The following is a 20,708-nucleotide window of genomic DNA, read 5'->3' on the forward strand; positions in this document are numbered from 1 at the left end:
AGTATAATTGTTTTGGTTCTGTAAGGTTTAGTGGCATTTTAGAGATGTACTAAAGTAAGGGCTAGCCTCAATATTCCCCCTTGTGCCTGAATCTACTGAAATCAGAAATGTGGGGACTATACATTATGGCTACACAGCTAAGTGTGAAAATCACTGAGGCCAAGACTGAATATCACCATTATAGAATGAATTTCCAGGATGCACAGTTTGATCTAGCACCACATTTGTCTGCTGCTAGACAATCAAATCCCTGAACCATGTTCAGAGAAAAGCACAAGGTATATTCAAGAGTATTTAGGTAGTCCAGACTGGCTACAGCACAGAATATATAAAAGAATTAGAAAGAAGCTGTATATATTAAAGACCAGACTACGAATGTTCTGGCAAGCATATTAACTTTGTCCTGCAGGTAAAAGTAGGCACTAAAAACTGCAGTTTGCATAAGGAATTTTATCAGGGGTTCTATTTATTTTACTATGGCTACAAAGATCTACAAAGCACATGTTGAAAGTGAAAGGGAGGAATGGCAAAACCCTAAAAGCTAAAAGGTGAAGTGCAGGGGCGCCTGGGTGGCGCAGTCGGTTAAGCGTCTGACTTCAGCCAGGTCACGATCTCGCGGTCCGTGAGTTCGAGCCCCGCGTCAGGCTCCGGGCTGATGGCTCGGAGCCTGGAGCCTGTTTCCGATTCTGTGTCTCCCTCTCTCTCTGCCCCTCCCCCGTTCATGCTCTGTCTCTCTCTGTCCCAAAAAAATAAATAAAAAAAAAAAAAAAAAAAAAAAAAACGTTGAAAAAAAAAAAAAGGAAAAAAAAAAAAATAAAAGGTGAAGTGCAAAGTTTCTATTGTGGGCAGGCCACTTAGGGGACAGGTCTTTTTTCTGTTCCTCAGTTTTCTCATCCGTAAAACGGGCTTAAAATAATAGTATACTTAACTGACTAGATTATTGTGGAAATTAAGGGAAATCATTAGGTAAATTGCTGAGAACCAATATGTTATACAGAAAATCTATAATAAACAGTAGCTCTATTTCTACTAGAGACTAGCCTAGCCCTGTGGGCTAGGGAAAAAAAATTTTTCCACATTATGATATCTGGCCGTGAATTCTAGGACTACAGCAAAACACTAACAGGTGTAAAATTCTGCTTTAAGAAGCTATTTAAAACTGGTGGGAAAGGTGTGGGAGTTGGGAAAGACCTTCTGAAAATATCAGGGCAGAAATGAAATGTTCTTACTTAGGAATATCTGGAAATCTTTCCTAAGATCTCATAGTTCGCTTCTGACATGAAATATTTATTAAACTGTTTATGTGTTCAAAATGTACAACCTTTTCAGCTCTTAAAGATGTCAGTTTATTACCGGCTAGCTTAAAAATGGATTTTTTGTGGGGGATGCCTGGGTGGCTCAGTCAGTTAAGGGTCCGACTTCAGCTCAGGTCATGATCTTGGAGTTTGCAAATTCGAGTCCTGCATCAAGCTCTCGACTGTCAGTGTGGAGCCTACTTTGGATCCTCTGTACTCCTTCTCTCTGCCCCTCTCCAACTTGTGTACATGTTCTCTCTCAAAAATAAACAAACATTAAAAAAAAATCATTTAAAAAATGGATTTTTTTTGTGTGTGGAGGAGACATTGGGAAGGTTTATTTACTTTCTGTGAAAATGGAATAAAATGGTTTTTAAGTTTTGATGCTTAAAAGTACTTATCTAATGAGGTCTTTCAGAGAGGGTATTATTATATTCTTACCTGTCTACCTATTCTCATAATATAACACAGTTTTTAATGTGTTTCTAGAAAGAGTATAAAATTTGAGCCAAGAAACTATACTAACTTCCCCGTTATTATAGCTTTGTGACCTCAAGGATATTAATTTCTCTAATCCTTAGATTCTTTCTAATAAAAACGGGGCTACAGTTGTGAAGTTCAACTTATTATTATTATACCTTTGAAAATAATTAGAAAAAAGTTATGTTAGGAATTTCCTTGAAAGGTTATGTGTGAAATCATTCCCTCTAGACCAGTGGTTCTTGATACCTACCATGCATCAGAATTACCTGGGAAACTAAAAACAAAACCAGATGTTTGGGTCCTACCGCCAAAAATAGATTTAACTAATTTGGGGATGGACTGGGCCCTTACCATTCATTAAAAGATCTCTGGATGATTCTAATGTGCAGCCATGGTTAAAGACCAATGCTGTAATACTAATTTGTAAGGAGTGTGAAGTAATCATCAAATAAAGCAAGAAAGAAGCTAATACTGAGTGGCTACTTTGTAGAATCTTCATGTTTTCTCATTTTAATATCTTCCTATGAGGAACATATTAGTGTCCTCATTTTATAGAAATCTAAGGCTGAAGAGAGAATTTACAATACACCAAATAAAATAGCAGAGCCAAGACTCCGAAATTCATATTTTTTTCTACTACCTTATGTTGCCTAGTATAAATAGAAGTCTCTTCTATATGGAAAAGCATTGTGGAAAGGCCTGTGTGAAGAAACAGCTAACAATCCTGAGTAAGAGGAGTTTGCTTTGTGAAATACTATTATTACACACAAATCACAGACATAAAAACTTAATCCATTTTCAAGGACTTAAAATTTTTAGGGGTGCCCAGATGGCTCAGTCAGTTAAGCATCTGACTTAGGCTCAGGTCATGATCTCGCAGTCTGTGAGTTTGAGCCCCATATCAGGCTCTGTGCTGATAGCTCAGAGCCTGGAGCCTGCTTCAGATTCTGTGTCTCCCTCTCTCTCTGCCCCTCCCCTGCTCACTCTTGCTCAAAAATAAATAAACAGTAAAAAAAATTTCTTTTAATTTATCTATAGTTTTAACCAGTGTATTTGAAAATTTTAGTGTTCCCTCAAAATATTTCAATTAGATTAAAAGAATTGTTGCCATTAACCTAAACTCAACTCAGGACATCCTTAAAATGAGCCAAGAAAAAGCTTTTTACAAAAGCAAAGTTCTATCCTTACAGAAACATATGTAAGACAGGAAGGAAAAAAACCTTAGAGGATTAAGTTGTCTTAAATAATCATTAAAGGAAAATCTATTTTTTAAATGTCAATGATATGCTAACAGAGCTCTTGCTTTATTAGGAATCACAGATGACTAAGCATGGGGCCTTCCTTGATCATCCTATCTGTATGTGATCTTATTCATTTCTTCAACAAATATACCTCCTTGTGCCAGAACTGATTTTACATCTCAATAATTACTGTGGATCTTACTGTCTCTGTAGCATTGGCTAGGCATTTATCATGTACTACTTACCCTTCACTATATAGTTTTCATGAGAATGTGACTCTTCTCAACTGTATCATAAGTTTTTTAGAAATCAAGAATCATATTTTACATAACTTTAAGTTCTCCAAGGAACCTACGATGGTCTTACATACTGTAGGTAATTGATACTTGTGGCTTAAGGTACATGATAAAAGTAGAAGATAAAAGTTCTCTGATCAAGAACTAAGGCAGACATGGAATAGACTGGTATAGAAAATACACTATCCCTACCAATGCTTAAAGTAAGGTAAATATAATTTACACACACACGTGCATGTGCGCAACCCCCCTGTACACATGCAAGCTTTCATTGATCTGTTAGCACTGATGCACATCAGCTATCACTAATTTTTCACGAAGTCCTTACTTTCTTTCATATAAGATGTTTTTCTTCTGACAAGCACTGATGAGTTTAGAAGTTAAAGATCAAGAAGTATTTCTGTTCTTTTCCCATTTCCCAGTACTGCAAAATTATAGAATATAATAAGAAAGGTGACACCCACACACTTAATACTCCACTAAAAGAATGTACTAATTCTCAGATGAAAAGTCAGGTGAAGCCTTAAATAATTACTTTCTCATTACCATTTCCTTCAGCAATTTAAACACCATACCACTTTCATAAAAGAAAGCAATATTACTGCATTTTAAAAAACAGAAAAAAGAGGGATAAAATTTTTTTCATAGACTATCTTTTTATGAAATATTGAATGCAATGAAAAATATTACTTAAATATCTTATATAATACAAATGATTGTATGAGGTATTATTAGTTATTATAGTTCTAGCCCTGATAGTATTTTTATTAAAAAAAAAAAAAAAAAAAAAAAACAACTATGACAATATTCTTTAAGACATAAACAGGATCTTAGAGTTGAATGCTTAAACCAGATTAAAGAGCAAAGGGCTGGGGCACCTGGGTGACTCAAGTCGGTTAAGTGGCCGACTCTGGCCCAGTGCATGATCTCACAGTTCCTAAGTTTGAACCCCACATCGGGCTCTGTGCTGGCAGCTCAGAGCCTCAAGCCTGCTTCGGATTCTGTGTATCCCTCTCTCTGCCCTTCTGCCACTCACGTGCTCTCTCTGTCAAAAATAAACAGAAAAAAAAAAAAAAAAAGAGCAAAGGCTTATGCACAGAAGAGCAGTACTGTGCAGGAATAAATTTGCTTTATTTTAAGCCAGAATTCACAGGCATTAAGGCCCAATCACTTGAACCATGGTCAGACACTAATGATGCATTAATAAAATCTCTCCCAGAATTATTTATAAATTTTTTACATTTATGAGAGAGAGAGAGACAGAGCACAAGTGGGGGAGGGGTAGAGAGGGAGGGAGAAAGGCAGAGAAAGAGAGAGAGAGAAACAGAATCTAAAGCAGGCTCCAGGCTCTGAGCTGTCAGCACAAAGCCTGACACAGGGCTCGAACTCACAAACCATGAGATCGTGAGCTGAGCTGAAGTTGGACACTTAACCAAATGAACCACCCAGGTGCCCAAATTATTTAAAAAGTAAATGGAGCAACAGAGAAAGCCCATTTTCAGCTTTTATTATGTATATTATAACCCAGTATATAAGGGAGTAGGGAGAAGGAATCCAATTAGCAGATGAGCAGAAAGCTAGAAAACATCTCTGTGCATGGAAAATACAACCAGATGGTACCTTTAATACTGATAAACATATCCTCTATATGGTAAGACTACTACGTACCTTCCAGTGAAAACACATGATGATTTTGTTAAAATCAGTACAATGCACAATCATCAAAAGTAACTGTGCTTTTGAAAACATATACAGCTGAACAAACACACACAATGCTTACTCAACAGGCATGTAAGACTGTGATCCCCAGTGTTTTCCAAGATAGTGACTGAACTGTGAAATTTACCTGGTGAATTTCTGACCACCAGGACCAATTCTGAGTTGTGACTGACCTACAACAAAAACTCAGGAGTCTGAGATTAATTCTTCTAGTAATTTCTGCCAATATGTGTTACTTATTGAATATATAATTTAAGTAATAAATCTATTTATTTTGTTATTAGATAACATACAGAATTCAGGAATAAACTAGCTTTCCATGTTAAAAAAACAAAACAAAACTAAGCATGTACATGCTAAATAGTTGTTACAGTGATCAGATATATTAAGTTTTACCCCCATAAATTTAATATTAACTCCAGTTTTGGCAATAGCAGTCTAGCTTGTATAGGACTAACACTCTTGCAGATAGCAATTATTAACTCTGGAGAAACTATAAAAAAAAAACCAACTATTTAAAGGTTCTTAAGAGCAACAAAAAGCAGATACAAATTAGGGGGAATTCAACCCTGGGAAGAAGGGAACTCACATTCACTGGGTAGGATCCATGTTTATACAGGTTTTCCCAAGAGCTATTCCTACTGGGCATGTACAAAATGGGGTGGTGAGAGCTCATGCAGAAAACTAGAATTTTAAAGGTTTGAGGTGCCAGTGGACTGCTAGTGTGGCTGGACTGAGAAAAGAAATAACAAAAAGGAACAAGCCAAGAGGAGGAACCCTAAAGTCTACATATAAATTTCCTGCAGATCTCAGTTGACTCTTTAATGGTACATATGTAGGAGAGACTACAAGGAGTCCATCTGAAAACAACAGCTAGAAGGCAGGAAGAAATGAGCAGACTTTAGTTACTGCCTGCTTCAGGGATAAAGTTTAGAGTCTGAATCCCACAAAAACAGAAAAAGCTTGATAAATACTACAGGCTTTCTACAGATCCATCAAAGCAAAACATAACATTAAGATCCCACAAGTTCAAGGTGATCAGTCAGCAATTAAAACACTGCCATAATAAAACTCAGCATTTTGCAGAGAAAAGTAACAGAAAGCAGAGTCTCTATGTATTATACACAATGCTGAGCATACGACCAAAACTTACTAGACACATAAAGAAACAGGACAATTTAACCTAAAGGCAAGAGGAAAACTGCCAGTAGAAACAGACTCAGAGATAACTCATATGTTGGATTAGACAATAATTTCAAAGCAACTACTATAGGTATGTTCAAGGACTTGAAGGTAACAATGCCACAATTATCAAACATTGGGGTATTCCAAAAGAGATATAGAAACGTAAAGAAATAAAGGACAAATCTATGACTGAGTACGGAATCTGAAACGATAAATTCACTGGGTGGAGTCAATAGCAGTTTGGATACGGAAGAAAAGGATTGGTGAACTTGAAGACACATCAAGAATATTATCCAAGCTGAAAGAGTAAAAACAGGATAAAAACAATGAGCAAAAGCCTCAGTGACCAGTGGGATAATATCAAGCCATTTAACAGATGTGCCATTGGAATTCCAGAAGAAGAGGAAAGAAGAAAATGGAGGAAAAATACTTAAAAATGACACATTACCTATAGAATTATTCTTAAAATGGCCTTTTAGACTAAGTGAAAGCTGAGCAAATTCATCACCAGGAGACCTTAACAAAAAACAGTAAGGTTGGGGTGCCTGAGTTGGTTAACCATCTGACTTCGGCTCAGGTCATGATCTCATGGTTCATGGGTTTGAGTCCCATGTCGGGCTCTGTGCTGACAGCTCAGAGCTTAGAGCCTCCTTTGAATTCTGTATCTCCTTCTCTCTCTCTGCCCCTCCCCTGCTTGTGCTCTGTCTCTCAAAAATAAATAAGTGTTAAAAAAAAGAAAACCCACAAAAACCATAAGGTTAAGTTTCCTTGATTTTGGCTCAGGTATGAACTCATGGATTATGACATCAATCCCCATGTTGGGCTCTGAAATGGCAGTGTAGAGCCTGCATGGGATTCTCTCTCCCTCTCTCTCTGCCCCTCCACTCACACTCTCTCAAAATAAATAAATAAACATTAAAAGAAAAAACAGTAAAGACAGTTATATATGCTAAAGGGAAGTGATACCAGGTGAAATTTCTATCTGTAAGAAGGAATGAGGAGCACTAGAAATGGTAAATATATGGGTAAACAAAAAAAGCTGTCCTTTTCTTCTCTTAATTACTGTTTATTTACTTAAAAATTTTTTAGGGGCGCCTGGGTGGCTCAGTCAGTTGAGCGTCCGACTTCAGCTCAGGTCATGATCTCACAGCCTGTGAGTTCGAGCCCCTCGTCAGGCTCTGTGCTGACAGCTCAGAGCCTGGAGCTTGCTTCAGATTCTGTCTCCCTCACTCTCTGCCCCTCCCCTACTCATGCTCTGTCTCTATCTCAAAAATAAATAAACATTAAAAAAATTAAAAAATTTTTAGCGTTTTTATTTATTTTTGAGAGACAGAGAGACACAGAGTTCAAGAGGGGGAGGGGCAGAGAGAGAGAGGGAGACACAGAATCCCAAGCAGGCTCCATGCTCTGAGTGGTTACCACAGAGCCTGATGCGTGGCTGGAACCTACAAACTGTGAGATCATGACCTGAGCTGAAGTCAGACACTTAACCAACAGAGCCACCTAGATGCCCCTCTTAATTATCGTTTAAAACAAAAATTAAGACATTTATTATGGGGGCCATGATGTATGTAAATATAAAATGTGTGGTGGGGTGCCTGGGTGGCTCAGTCGGTTAAGCGTCCGACTTCAGCTCAGGTCACGATCTCGCGGTCCGTGAGTTCGAGCCCCGCGACGGGCTCTGGGTTGATGGCTCAGAGCCTGGAGCCTGCTTCCGATTCTGTGTCTCCCTCTCTCTCTGCCCCTCCCCCGTTCATGCTCTGTCTCTGTCTCAAAAATAAATAAACGTTAAAAAAAAAAATTAAAATGTGTGGCAAGAATAACACAAAGGATAGGTGCATAGGTGCAAAGGATGTAATGGTATATACACTCTAGTATAATCCCTAATGCAACCACTAAAAAAAAGTTATGAAAGGTTTAGCTAAAAATAAAGAGGAATTAAATTACAATATAAAAATATTTGATTAAACTAAAAATGACAGAGGGGCAAGCAGATAACAAAGAGCAAATGACAGACATAAACCCAACTATTTATTAAATCTAAATAAACCAAATACTCCAATTAAAAAGTAGAGATTTTTCAGACTGGATTTTTAAAAAAAGTGAGATGCAACTATATGCCATTTAAAAGAAATCCACTTTACAAGGAAAAAGATATACCAAGCAAACAATAGGAATAAGAGAGCTACTGTGGCTATATTAAGATCAGATAAAAAATTGGAGACAAGGGAGTATTATCAGAGATAAAGAGGAACATTTGTGAAGACTTAAAAAGTCAAAGCATTAGGAAGACAATAATAATCCTAAATATGTATGCACCGAATAACAGAACTTCAAAATACATGAAATAAAAGCTGACAGAACTAAGTGGCAAAACAGGCAAATACAAATGTTGTACATTTAATACCTCCCCCTTCAGTAACTGATAGAACTACAGACAAAAATTAGTAAACTCTTCAAGATTTGAACAATGCTATCAACCATCTTGATATAACTGAGATCTAAAAACATTATACCTGACAACTGTACAGAAACATTATTTTCCAGTATACATGGAACCTTCACCAAGACAGGCCATATGGTAGGCCATAATACAAATATCAATAAATTATGAATGACTGAAATGTTACATAGTATATTCTCTGACCACAACAGAATTAAATCAGAAGCTGGAATAGTATAGGTATCTAGAAATGCTTCAAATTTTTGCAAATTAAATAACATATTTCTGTATCTTCATTGATGTAGTCATTACATCCACATATACACTTATCAAAATTCATCTAATTGTAAACTTAAGATATGTGTATTTCACTGTATACAAGTGTTTAGCTCAATAAAAAAATTAATGGGAAAAAAGTTCAATATATGTTTACCTGAATTCAAAGAAACTCAAGATGTAAGAGTATCTACATCTAAGTTGCAGTCAAAATACTGAATGAAGGACAATTTCTCATGTAACCTAGATTCTCTACACTTGTTCAGTCTATGAAAATTCTTAAGACAGAGTCAAGCTCATTAAGTAGATCTTTTTCTTATGGCATAACATGGCAGCTCTAAGCATCTGTTAAAAAAATACAGCATATTATTCTCTTACTCAATGAACATTTATTGAGTTCATTATGGTGGGAGACAGAATTGACAAAAAAACTTCTATATTAAAAGGAGTGCTACTTCAATTATTAGGAAAGGCATTTAATCTAAATTTGATTATGTCTGAACTGACTTTTTAAATTACAAATAGCAGGTAGAGAAGAAATAGTTATTTTACAGAGGGACAGTAACATACAATGGCAATATGGGAACACAGTAAACCCAGGAGACTTTGAGCAGTGTAGTATGGCTATATAGTGGCCAAAGATCAAGATAGCAATGTATACGGGGGCCAAGATTTTGAATAGCAGGGCATAGCATACTAAGGACTTTGCTTAAAATTCAGGATAAAATTCATAAGTAACCTGTTCAAATGTGTATTTTTTTTTTAATTTTTATGTTTATTTATTTCTGAGACAGAGAGAGACAGAGCGTGAGTGGGGGAGGGGCAGAGAGAGAGGGAGACACAGAATCAGAAGCAGGCTCCAAGCTCTGAGCTGTCAGCACAGAGCCTGACACGGGGCTCGAACTCACAAACCGTGAGATCATGACCGGAGCCAAAGTCGGTTGCTCAACCGACTGAGCCACCCAGGCACCCCTCAAATGTGTATTTAAAAACGAAGACCGTGATAGCAGGATGGAGAGTAATCTCAAGTAGGGCAAGACTGAAGGCAGATGTCAGTTAATAAGCTATGGCAGCAGGCAAGGCAATAGACAACAAGGCCTTAATACAGGAGAATCAACAAGAGTAGATATCTAAATGACTGCTTGTAAGACTTGAATACAAATGAGTCAAAAGAAATGAGTTTCACAGGTTTGTTCTCCTACTGCATGGAGACACATTTTGGCACCGGGATATGTATTTAATTCCTTATTTTGGCTGTACACAAGACAGGGCCTTTTAAGTGTAGGAAATCTGTCTTTTGTATCTAGCAAGGGTTAGAGAATCAATATTTGTCCTATCAAAATGAATACATTTGACATACTTGTTGAACCATCTCCATGGCTTAATAGATCTTCTTACAAAGTATAGTTTGCATGAGAAACTTCTTGAAATTCGTGTTAAAAATGTAGATTTTTAGGGCACTATCCTAGACTTACTGAATCAATACCCAGAAGTTGTGCCCCAGGAACCTGTTATTTTATATAGGTTTCCAGGAAACTACTATCCACATTAAAGTTTAAAACCATTAAGCAATTCTTTAATGGTAGGAGATCTTCCTGGGGACAATGTGCCATTCTAAAAACCTCTGTACTTTCTTACCTTTGTTTGGATATCAGGTATTCTACTCTCTACCAAAGATAATAGGATGGAGGAAAAACACATTCCTAATCTCAATAGTATGCTATATGAGTTTCAAAAATATCTGTCTTAGGGAAAACGTCACTAAGGTTTTTTCCCCTACTGCCAACATTTCCAAAGGCATGATAAACATTAGATTTGCAAAATAGGCACTGAACTCCAGCCACACAAAGTTTACTGCCCAAAGTCAGGAGTAAGTAGATTTGACTTAGGCTTTATTTTTAAAAAATCTGAATATTTCAGGGCTGCCTGGGTGGCTCAGTTGGTTAAGCATCTCACTCACTCTTGAATTTGGCTCAGGTCATGATCTCATGGTTTGTGATTTTGAACCCCACATAGTGCTCTGTGCTGACAGTGCGGAGCCTCCTTGGGATTCTCTCTTTCCTTCTCCCTCTGGCCCTCCCCTGCCTTCACTCTCTCTCTCTCTCTCAAAATAAATAAAATTTAAAAAAAATTTTTTTCAAATATTTCCATATGGCCAATATATTAAGTGATATCAAAGGATATGTTTTTTGACTTTTAAACTTCGGGGTAGTTTGTGAGGGCAACCACAAGAAAAAAAACACATTTCTTCCATTTCTAGTCATTTAAATAATTAACACTTTATTTTTTTTATTTATTTATTTTTTTCAACGTTTTTTATTTATTTTTGGGACAGAGAGAGACAGAGCATGAACGGGGGAGGGGCAGAGAGAGAGGGAGACACAGAATCGGAAACAGGCTCCAGGCTCCGAGCCATCAGCCCAGAGCCTGACGCGGGGCTCGAACTCACAGACCGCGAGATCGTGACCTGGCTGAAGTCGGACGCTTAACCGACTGCGCCACCCAGGCGCCCCAATAATTAACACTTTAAATGATACCCTATTTGTTTAGTTTTAAGGTCCTTTATAAAAACGAATTCAAGGAAAAGACAACCCATTATAATGAGATGTATTTTTTAGCTAAAATTTAAAATCAACCAGTAATTTTCCCACATGACAGAAATATACTCCATATGATTAATCACTGACAAAGGGGAAGATCTGAACCTATTATTTAAATGTGCTTATTAACGTAAGATTCAAATTCATTTTTTGTTTTGTCTTAATTGGTGGGGGAGAGGGAGAGTGGTTCCAGGATTTTTGTCTTAACTAAATTATGCAAGATTACAAAGCAAAGGTCTATAAATATTGAAATAAAATTCTATTACTATGGTAGTCCCTATAAAATGCAAAGTAATGGTTTTCATGAGTTAAGAAAGAAGCTACAAAAAAAAAAAAACAACCAAAACCGAAGGCAGCTAGCTCTCTTCCAAATTTGAAAACATTAATTTAATCATATTTGTATTTAAAGACAATAAAATCAAGTCCCAGTAGAATTAGGCACTTCAGCAAGATCACATATTCAGGTATATCTAAATAAGGAGAAATAGGGGCACCTGCGTGGCTCCGTCAGTTGAGCATCTGACTCCTGATTTTGGCTCAGGTCATGACCTTGCGGTTTGTGGAATCGATCCCCAGGTCAGGCTCCTTACTGACAGTATGGAGCCTGCTTGGGATTCTCTCTCTCCCTCTCTTTCTCTCTGCCCCTTCCCTGTTCATGTTTGCGCATTCTTTCTCTCTTTCTCAAAATAAGTAAATAAACATTAAAATAAAACAAATAAATAAGGAGAAATAATAAAGTAGCAAATAGGTTTTGAATTCAGAGTAAGATTGTTTTGTAAAAGAATTCTCCCTTCGTTATCACTGGCTAGCTATATCTAGTGTTTGTATGGGTCAGGCTTTTAGAAAAAATTATGTGCCAAATGCTGAAAAAGTTCTAAAATCAAATTGAGGTAACGGTTGCACAATTCTATAAATTCCCTAAAAAAACCCCTAGATGTTCAACATCGTTCATCATCAAGGAAATACAAATCAAAACCACAATGAGATACCACCTCACACCTATTAAAATTAACTATTCTACAACCCAGCAACTGCACTACTAGGTATTTATTCAAAGGATACAACAATGCTAATTTGAAGGGGCACATGCACCTCAATGTTTATAGCAGCACTATCAACAATAGCCAAATTATACAAAGAGCCCAAATGTCCATCAATTGATAAATGGATAAAGAAGATGTGGTGTATGCGCACGCGCGCACACATACACAGAAATATTACTCGGCAATCAAAAAGAATGAAATCTTGCCATTTGCAACAACACGGATGGAACCAGAATGTATTATGCTAAGTAAAATAAGTCAGTCAGAGAAAGATAAATATATGGTTTCACTCATATGTGGAATTTAAGAAATAAAACAGATGAACACAGGGGAAGGGAAAGGAAAATAAGATAAAGAGAGGGAGGCAAACCATAAGAGACTCTTAAATACAGAGAACAAACAGGGTTGCTGGAGGGTTGCTGGGTGGAGGGATGGGCTAAATGAGTGGTGGGCATTTAGAAGGGCACTTGTTGAGATGAGCACTGGGTAAATAAATGATGAATCACTAAATACTACTCCTGAAATCATTATTACACTATATGTTAACTAACTTGGATTTAAATAAAATTTTAAAAATTAGAAGAAAAAAAAAGCAAGAAAACCCTGAGTTATTCATTTAAAACAAGTAATTTTGTGGTATGGAAATTATGCTTCAATACAACTATTAAGAAATAATGTGCTTATAAAATAGCAAATGAATGACATACCTCATTTTCTCAACATCCTGAGAGTTATCTAAACTTAGAAGCAATTAAATATCATCAAGATGCTAGCTGTCACTAGTGACCACTGTATGCTGAGGACTTTAGACCTCCATACCTATGAGACTTCTCAGGGTCAGGACTAGAGGGCCACAGCAATCCCTTTAGACATTAACCCAGCCTGAAAGATGTCCCAAAGGCCATACTTTGACATATAAGCAACTAGCTCATATCCTTATCAAAATGTCTGTAATAGAAAAAGCTAGATGAGGCTACCTACTGCTTTGTCCTAGAACAGTGACAGATGATAATAATTGTGCTAATTACTTCTATTACTCAAAAAATTTTTTGAAGTTTTATTTATTTTTGAGAAAAAAAGAGCATGAGTGGGGGAGGGGCAGAGACAGAGAGGGAGACAGAATCTCAAGCAGGCTCCAGGTTCTGCGCTGTCAGCACAGAGCCTGATGCAGGGCTCAAACCCACAGACTGCGAGATCATGACCTGAGTCGAAGTTGGATGCGTAACTGACTGAGCCAACCAGGCACCCAAATATTACTCAAAATGTTAAATTATCTGTGGTTCCAATGGGTTCATTTACTTATCATTTTCTTTCTTTTTTTTTTTTTTAAACATTTTTTAATGTTTATTTGTGTGAGAGAGAGAGAAACAGAGACAAAGCATGAGTGGGGGAGGGGGACAAAGAGAAAGGGAGACACAATCTGAAGCAGGCTCCAGGCTCTGAGCTGTCAGCACAGAGCCCAACATGGTAATGGAATCCATGAACCACGAGATCATGACCTGAGCTGAAGTCAGACACTTAACCAACTGAACCACCCAGGTGCCCCTACATATCATTTTCTAAATTCCATAGACATTGGTAGGCTCTGGGAGTACATAATTTTGATGGGAGAAATATTTCCAGTATAACATGGTAACTTCTATGACAGTGGTTTCACAAAGGTCAGGGGCCTGAGAAAACACAGAAAACTCATTTACTGCTAAACAGAATAGCATGTAGATACAGTATGGTAAAGAATGTCAGGAAAAAAAAATGTCTTTGAAGAGCTGACATCTAAAATGAAACTTAAAAGGATGAATACGTTATCAGTCAAGAAAGAAACTGAACATTCTAATCAAAGAGAACACCATGAACAAAGATTTAGAGCCATGGAAGAGTATGCTACAAGGAGGGACTTAGTAACAGTTCAAAATTACTTAAATATATCTCAAGACAAGGAGAGATGGGAAAGAAAGTGTCAAAACTGAAAATAATATATAAAATTTTTCTTAAAGCTCAACTTATTCAGTTTATAGGATTTTATTTTAACCTACTGATCACCTAGAAATAAAAAAAATAATTTATTGGTTTGAAAATCCTATAAATCTGGGACCACTACTCTATATGATATGCAGCCCTAGAAAATTAAGCAGTTCAGTTTTTGGCTACTTCATCTTTTAGAGAAGTTTGATAATGTGAGGTCTCTTCATATTTTCCAGCTCCCCCAAAACACTGCTGTTATAAACACTGTTAAAACAGCAGCAGTTATTAAGGATAAAGTAACCAGAATATACTTTCACAACCACAAGCAAAATACCATTCTCATGGCATTTTCTCATGGTACTTTCTTTTGTCATTAAACTCTAAAATTAAAAAAAAAAAAAGTTTTACCTTGAAACAATGCAATAGGAGGCAGGGTATGGTTAAGTTTACAACCTTGCGATCATAATGAAATAGTTGTCCTGTGCACAATCTGAAAAGTTTGGCAAGCCTTTTCTCTTTTTCCAAAAACTGTGTCACATTTAACTTTTTTTCACTGTTTATCATGTTACTAGTTCATGAGGTCTGCTGTTACCAACCAAAAGAAAATCTTACACTAGAGAATACTCCCACAATTATTTTATAACATCTCTTTTCAATTTGATAACCTCTATCCATACTCTAAGGACACTCACCTGTTTTACATTGTATCCTGCTTTTGCACTTGTTTCAATAAACATAACATTCAGCTCTTTGGCTTTCCTCTCTCCTTCCTCAATTGATACTTGCCTGTAAAACAAATTCAAAAAATAAATTCCTCTTTTTGCAAGATGGTATTGTAAAGAGTATAAACAAGATTCTGAAAATAACTTTTCTTTTTGTTAAGTTTATTTATTTGAGAGAGACAGCACGAGTGGGGGACGGACAGAGAGAGAGCGAGACAGAGAATCACAAGCAGACTCCATGCCATCAGCATGGAGCCTGATGTAGGGCTCGAACCCATGAAACTGCAAGGTCATGACTTGAGCTGAAACCAACAGCTGGATGCTTAACCAACTGAACCACCAAGATGCCTATGAAAATAACTTTCCTCGTATGTGTGCTGGTTATACAGGTAAGAATAGTTTGAAAATTCATCAAGCCGCAGTACACTTAAAATTTGGGTACTTCTGTGTGTATGTTATACCTAACCAAAATTTTTTAAAAAGGCATTTTTTAATGATTTGCTTTTATTTGGCTGACCTCATCCTGTAATTTTTTTATTTTTAAAATCTTAATAGCCTGCTATTTTCTCTTAATATTAGATCATAAGCATTTAGTCTTATGATTAAAAACTTCATATAATTTTTTATTACTGGACAATTTGTCAATTTGCTACTATAATTTATGTAACCACCCCCAAACTGTTAAAAATGCTAAAAATTTTTTTTTCAAATTTCATACTACTGTGAAAAATGTTGCTATAAATATCTTTGTGCATAATATTTTATGCACTGTGGATCTTTTCTTTAGGATAGATTTTGTGGATTTCTCTAAGTGGAGTCAAAAGGCATGTATATTAAATTCTCTTGATACATTTTATAGGGCATTTGGTGACACATTATAATTAGCAGCAATGTGTCTCAAATTGTAATATGTTCTTTAAGTACAAGATTATGTCACTTATCTTGGAGTTCCTAGTGCCTAGCTGGCATATAGATATTTAATAAATATGCAAATATTCTAATTAAATGGATCTAAAATATCAGCTGACAAACTCAGCTTCCTACAACACAGAAAACCAAAGCAATGCAAGAGAATTTCCACAAGCTCTCACCACATCTATCCACCAATCTATGTTGTGTACACTTATATTCTACTTCTAGTCCTGCTACTATGGAGGAAACTGTCCTTACGCCCCAAACTTCACCTTTGTACTAGATTCCACTCTCTTCTTGCCTACAAGATATTATTCTATAAATTCTCCACTCTCTAGAAAAGTTAGGAAAGAAGAAAATGAGTATTCTAAGCAAAGAGAACAACAGCACAGAAATTCTTATATAGCAATCCACCTGTTAATAATGTTTTACTACATCTGCTTGTTTTATCCTCTCATTTCTATGTATTTATGTATGTGTGTGTGTATGTGTGTGTGTGTATAAATTAAAAAAAAACACACACTGGAGAGTAAGTTGACAATTTGCAGACCTTTAGCCCTAAATATATCAACAATGTGTTTTGTTTTTTTTTTTTTTTTAATTTTTTTTTTTTCAACGTTTTTTATTTTATTTTTATTTTTGGGACAGAGAGAGACAGAGCATGAAGGGGGAGGGACAGAGAGAGAGGGAGACACAGAATCGGAAACAGGCTCCAGGCTCCGAGCCATCAGCCCAGAGCCTGACGCGGGGCTCGAACTCACGGACCGCGAGATCGTGACCTGGCTGAGGTCGGACGCTTAACCGACTGCGCCACCCAGGCGCCCCAACAATGTGTTTTTTTTTTTAATGTTTACTTATTTTGAGAGAGTGGGGGAGGGAGAGAATCCCAAGCAGGCTCCGTGCTGTCAGGGCAGAGCCCAACATGGGGCTCAATCTCACATACCATGAGATCATGACCTGAACCAAAATCAAGTCAGATGCTTAACTGATTGAGCTATGTAGGTGTCCCAACAGTGTGCATTTCTTTAAAACACTTCTATCAGACGCCCTAAAATTTACTCTTTGGACCTCTTCTCTATTTATAATTACTCCCTTGGTGATCCCAGGCAGTATTATGGTTTTAAATACCCATCTACATGTTGATTAATCCCAAACTTATTTATCTAGCCTGGACTGCTGCTCTGAACTCCAGGCTCATATATCCAATTGCCTACCTGACATCTAATTACATATGAGAATATCTAATAGCAATTCTAAATTTAAAATGACCAAAAACTGAAGTCATAATATTCCATCCTAAACCACCTCTTTATGAAGTGTCTCCCTATCTCAGTTAATGACAGTTAATCAGGCCAAGAATCTAGGCATCATTCTTGACTCCTCCTTCTCCCACACCCCATATTCTGTCCATCATTACGTATTCTATCCATTGCATGAGTATATCTTCAACAGTTCTATCTTCAAAATGTATCTGAATTTGACCACTGATCACTACACATGCTACCACTATCCTGGTCCAAGTCATCATCATTTCTTGCTTCGATTTCAGCCTGGATTATTCTCTTCACTTCTACTCTTACATATTTTCCACAGAGCAAACAGTGATTTATGAAAAGTTACTCTTCTGCTTGAATCCTCCAATTTCTTTTTATGTTTATTTATTTCTGAGACAGAGAGAGACAGAGCATGAGTGGGGAGGGGCAGAGAGAGAGGGAGACACAGAATGTGAAGTAGGCTCCAGGCTCTGAGCTGTCAGCACAGAGCCTGATGCGGGGCTTGAACCCACAAACCATGAGATCATGACCTGAGCCGAAGTCAGTTGCTCAACTGACTGAGCCACCCAGGCACCCCATGAATCCTCCAATTTCATACAGAGTCTTTACTTTGCCCCACTTAACCTGGTCTTTATGGTCTTTTTCAAAAACTATTATTTTTTAATCTCATTGCCTACTACACTTTCCATTATTCTCCTCACCAGCGATATACGATTCCTTGCTGTTCTTCAAATAAACTAAATGTATTCCCAACTCAAGGATTTTGCACTTTCTGGGCCATCAGCTTAGAACCTTTTCCTCCTCAGGATATCTGCATAGTTGACTCCCTTGCTTCCTTAGCATATTTACTCAAAACTCACCATTTTCTCAATGAAGTCTTCCATTTCTATTCCATCTAATATTTTTTAATTTTTTTTTTCAACGTTTTTTATTTATTTTTGGGACAGAGAGAGACAGAGCATGAACGGGGGAGGGGCAGAGAGAGAGGGAGACACAGAATCGGAAACAGGCTCCAGGCTCTGAGCCATCAGCCCAGAGCCTGACGCGGGGCTCGAACTCACGGACCGCGAGATCGTGACCTGGCTGAAGTCGGACGCTTAACCGACTGCGCCACCCAGGCGCCCCTATTCCATCTAATATTTTAAACTCACACCTGACATTTCATATTTCTTTTCCCTGCTTTCTTTTGTACTTTTAGCATGTTATCATTATCAAACATACCATGCTTTTTTTTTTTTTTTTTACTATGTGTTTTTTTGACTTATTTATTTGCCTGGTTCATTTTCTGAAATAAAAGTTCCTTGAAGACTTGGCTTTTTTTGTTTACTATCCTACCCTAGAGTAGCATCTTCTGAAACATAAGTGGTACTCAATAAATACTTCTGAATGAATGATTATTATGAGTGAATGACTATCCTACATGTAAAGGATTCCAGAGAAATTCTTCCTAGTTTTAAAACTAGGAGTCACCCTAATCAAATGGTTGAAGGTCAGCTATAGCAATGGTCCCAACTGTGGTTTGATTTCGTCGGAATCATGGGAATGCAAGCTGGTGCAGCCACTCTGGAAATCAGTATGGAGGTTCCTCAAAAAACTAAAAACAGAACTACCCTACGACCCAGCAATTGCACTAGCAGGCATTTATCCACGGGATACAGGTGTGCTGTTTCGAAGGGACACACGCACCCCCATGTTTATAGCAGCACTATCAACAATAGCCAAAGTATGGAAAGAGCCTAAATGTCCATCGATGGATGAATCGATAAAGAAAATGTGGTATACATATACAATGAATTTGTCAGAATCAGCTAGAAGATTCATTAAAATACAGATTTAAGGATACCACTCTAAACTCATTGAATCACAGCATCTAAAAGTAGGATCTAAAACCCCCAAATTTAACCGCTGAAACAGCTACAGCACCGTAAGTTAACTAAAATTTAAATAAAACAAAAAACAAAAATTGAAAAAGTTGACCATGATCCTTTATAGCCAGAATCTTAAAAGAGGGTCTAATAAGCCAATTTACCCACTGATTCTCAAAATTTAAACATCTGGGAATCACTGGGCTACAGGGGACAGAAAGTATTGAGCAACAGGGCGCTTATTTTGAAACACTGAAACAGATATACTCTGGTCTTTTCTACAAGTTTTTACACACAACAAATTGTAATTCTCAATGTGATAAAGACATTTAACTTTGAATCATTTTTATTAAAACTTTTTCTCCTAATTACCAAAGTAATTTTTAAAAAGGGCAATCATTAGGGGTGCCTGGGTGGCTCAGCTGGGTGATCACTGGACTTCGGCTCAGGTCATAGTCTTATGGTTCGTGAGCTCAAGACCTGCGTCGGGTTCTGGGCTGACAGTTCAAAGCCTGGAGCCTGCCTCAGATTCTGTGTCTCCCTCTCTCTCTGCCCCTCCTCCACTTGTTCTCTCTCTCTCTCTCAAAAATAAACGAATCTTTAAAAAAAAAAAAAAGGGCACTCATTAACATTAGAGTCCTCCATAATCCTACTCCTTCTCAAAGATGTAGAGACAGTTAAGTCCCATGTATGCTTATACAGATTTATTCTAAAAAATAAAAGAAAAAAATATATATATACATCTACCATCAATTTTCTTAAAAATTTTTTTTTAATGTTTATTTATTTTTGAGAGAGACAGAGACAGAATGCGAATGGGTTAGGGGCAGAGAGAGAGGGAGACACAGAATCCAAAGCAGGGTCCAGGCTCTGAGCTGTCAGCACAGCCTGACGCGGGGCTTGAACTCACGAGTGAGATCATGACCTGAGCCGAAGTCGGAAGCTCAACCGAAGTCGGAAGCTCAACCGACTAAGCCACCCAGGCACCCCTACCATCGATTTTTTTTTTTTAACACAAAGAATATCATGCTATACATACTGATCAAATCATTTTTTAAGCTTCATGTGTTAGACATCAATAAATTCCTCTCATTCTTTTTAGTAGCTACGTGTACTTCATTTATAAAATGCTACTGCTACTGATGGACATTTAGATTGATTTTAATTTTTAATATTACAAATAATGTTGAAATAAACATTCTTTTTTTTTTTTTTAATGTTTATTTATTCTTGAGAAAGAGAGCGTGAACAGGGGAGGGGCAGAGAGAGAGGGAGACACAGAATCTGAAACAGGCTCCAGGCTCTGAGCTGTCAGCACACAGCCCAACGTGGGGCTCGAACCCACAAACTGTGAGATCATGACCTGAGCCGAAGCCGGACGCTTAACTGACT

The 20,708-nt window shown here is 37.2% G+C and overlaps 1 protein-coding gene across 2 annotated transcripts in view; it reads right to left on the minus strand.

Annotated features, from left to right (window-relative positions):
- RAB6A (RAB6A, member RAS oncogene family) overlaps positions 1–20,708 on the minus strand; it is an 86,452-nt gene that overhangs the window by 5,757 nt on the left and 59,987 nt on the right. For both annotated transcript variants that reach the window (XM_060605672.3, XM_060605671.3), the window contains exon 6: positions 15,236–15,329. In XM_060605672.3, coding sequence (XP_060461655.1) covers positions 15,236–15,329 — 94 coding nt within the window. The remainder of the gene's footprint in view (positions 1–15,235; positions 15,330–20,708) is intronic.

This window comes from Panthera onca, chromosome D1, assembly GCF_046562875.1.
Source record: "Panthera onca isolate mPanOnc1 chromosome D1, mPanOnc1 haplotype 2, whole genome shotgun sequence".
Lineage (NCBI taxonomy): Eukaryota > Metazoa > Chordata > Mammalia > Carnivora > Felidae > Panthera > Panthera onca.